Source organism: Nanorana parkeri, unplaced genomic scaffold (assembly GCF_000935625.1).
Source record: "Nanorana parkeri isolate BGI_ZX_2015 unplaced genomic scaffold, ASM93562v1 scaffold1413, whole genome shotgun sequence".
Taxonomy (NCBI): domain Eukaryota; kingdom Metazoa; phylum Chordata; class Amphibia; order Anura; family Dicroglossidae; genus Nanorana; species Nanorana parkeri.
The window spans coordinates 297,082-299,581 of NW_017307681.1; the positions used below are offsets into that span (position 1 = coordinate 297,082).

Here is a 2,500-nt window from a genome sequence, read left to right on the forward strand (position 1 = left end):
GTAAACATGTGTCTGGTGCGCCTACGTGCGAAAAAGACAATTGTCCCACACATGTTACATATCACCGTAAGAATCGGAGCGCAAGCCACGCTCTTCAAGTCGTGAAAAGAGATCAATAAAATTGACTAAAAACTCATATAGCTTCCTTTAAACAGAGAACTTTCCTTTTATCTCCTTATGGTTATATTTAGTTGTAACCAACTTCTCCAAACAGCAGGAAACAGATGGCGTTCATCTCTCTGTGTGGCCGAGTGCAGCCGCATCGGATGAGACAGCTTATTTTTTTATTTTTTTTTCAAGTCAAACTTTTATTTAGTTGTTCAGATGTTCATTTCTTGGACTTGAAATATTCTTCAATGACATCTTTGGCCTGAGACTCCTTGCCATAGTCCTTGACAACAACGCAACTGCAACCAACAACTTTGCGGGGTTTTCCTTCCCTGTCGATTTTGCAGAGGCCGACCCATTCACCAAGCTTTTTGCTGTCATCAACCTTGATGAGATTGATCTGATGCTCAGCACAAAGCGCTTCACATACATTGGTTGATCACAGTTGGAAGCCAGGACACAAAGATGGGCTTGGAGTTTGTCAAGAGCCTTGGCAGCTTTGCGAATGCCACGAGCCAGGCCGTCATGAATAAGTGCGGTCTTCAGCACTTCTTGGAGAGCGGTGCTAATATCTATTACACCTCCAGCAGAAATGCCTTCCTCGGCCATCCTTGATGTCTAATGGATGTTCGGCGTTACTCCGCCAACCTACTCAACAGCATGAAGGAAAGAGCAAATGTGACAGCTTATAATGGTGAAGAAAATCCATATTTTCTTCTAGACACGTTGTCAGGCATGGAGGTGGGTGAGGACACCGGGACCAGGGAAGGGAGTTCAAGAAGGGGGCTGTATAATGTAAAACAATATAATTAGGGATGCACCGATATATCGGCCGCCGAAACATATCGGCCGAAAATGGCACTTTTGGCATAATGCCGAAAGTGCAATTTTCCTGCCGATACAACGGCGCATCCCTGCCTCCTCTCCTCCCCGCTGGGCGCTGCTCTGTGTCCCAACGGGAAGGAGAGAAAGTGTCACAGCCTGCCGAGCGCTGCGGGAGGAGAGCGCTGGGAGCGGCCGGCGTCTCTCCTCCCACACCGCTCAGCCTCCTATCACAGTCCGGCAGAGCGGTGTGGGGGGCGTAGACAGGCCGCGCTTTCACAGGAGGCTGAGCTCTCCTCACCGCACCGCTCGCTCAGCCTCCTGTGACAGCGTGTCAGAGAGGAGAGCGGGTACAAGCAGTCGGTGAAGGTATCGATTTCGGCCTGAATTTTTTTTTTTTTCGTTTTAAAACTTTCCATTTCGGTGCACCTCTAAATATAATGTAATGATTTCCATTGGAAGGAAGAAAACATATCACCCTCCTGGAGGGAACCTGTACTGAGAGCAAAACTGAACCACCTCCTTCTGAGAATGACAGTTGCCTGGCTGTCCCTGACATTAGTACTTTCTGAGACCCAGAACAAGCATGCAGATCAGGAAAGCTGGAGATGTTAATCTGAATAGTTCTTCTGGGTCCATCACTCAAAGTTCTGAAGCTATTGGATCAAAAGGACAGTAAGGGAGCTAGTATTTCCTGGAGATGTCAGCAATTAGGGATGCACTGATACCGGTTTCCCGGTACCGATGCTTTGCTTTCGGTACTCGTCGTTACCGGTGCTTCCACTGCCATGGAGCCAGCTTCCCAGGCAATTTGATTGCCCAAGAAGCTGGCTCCATGTTGTCTACTCTGCTTGATTGAGCTTGGCTGGGAAACCGGCTTCCCAGCCAATCAGCATCGAGCCAGCCTCCTGGCCAATCAGAGAGCCAGGTGGCGAGTAATGAGCCGCCTCCCAGCTTTCCTATTGGCCAATCAGCATGGAGTCCGCTGTTTGGCTGGCTCGATGCTGATTGGCTTACCAGCCAATCATAATGGAGCCGGGAGGTGGGTCATTACTTGCCGCCCAGAATCCTGACCGCACAGTAAGCTGGCTCCATGTTCCTCTATGGCACTGCCGGTCAGAGGAAGATTTCTGTAGATTTTTGAAAATCCTGTATCGGGGAAGGTATTGGAACATTTGGGCGAGTACGACCACTCGCCCAAATACTCGGTATCGTCAAAGATACCGATACTAGTATCAGTATTGGTTCATCCCGATCAGCAATGGCAGCCTCCATACATCATCAGAACAAGTCTCCTCTAAACTGCTTCATACAAATAAGTCCCCTCTACATGGGCTTGAGAGAGGCTCACCACTATCTCTGCTCAATGCATAAAACGGGTCCTGTCCCTTCTTCCTCTCCTAGTTGCATCCCGTGACATTTTTTATTGGTTCACCTAATTAAAACTGGAAGAGGAACCAATAGAAACTCACTGAGAGGGAGTAACATAGGGAGTTTGAATGAAAGAGGATGGTGCAAGCTTAGCAACCTTTTATTTTTGTGGACAGAACTTTTTGTAAGGGATTGAAGG

The 2,500-nt window shown here is 48.2% G+C and overlaps 2 protein-coding genes across 3 annotated transcripts in view; one reads left to right on the forward strand and one right to left on the reverse strand.

The window, feature by feature from the left end:
- CLU (clusterin) overlaps nucleotides 1-2,500 on the forward strand; it is a 29,974-nt gene that overhangs the window by 20,220 nt on the left and 7,254 nt on the right. The window lies entirely within an intron of this gene.
- On the reverse strand, nucleotides 288-796 carry LOC108798137 (40S ribosomal protein S12-like). The gene is given in 2 exon segments (XM_018569863.1): nucleotides 288-534; nucleotides 537-796. Coding segments are annotated over 2 exon segments (387 nt in total). The 5' UTR covers nucleotides 718-796; the 3' UTR covers nucleotides 288-328.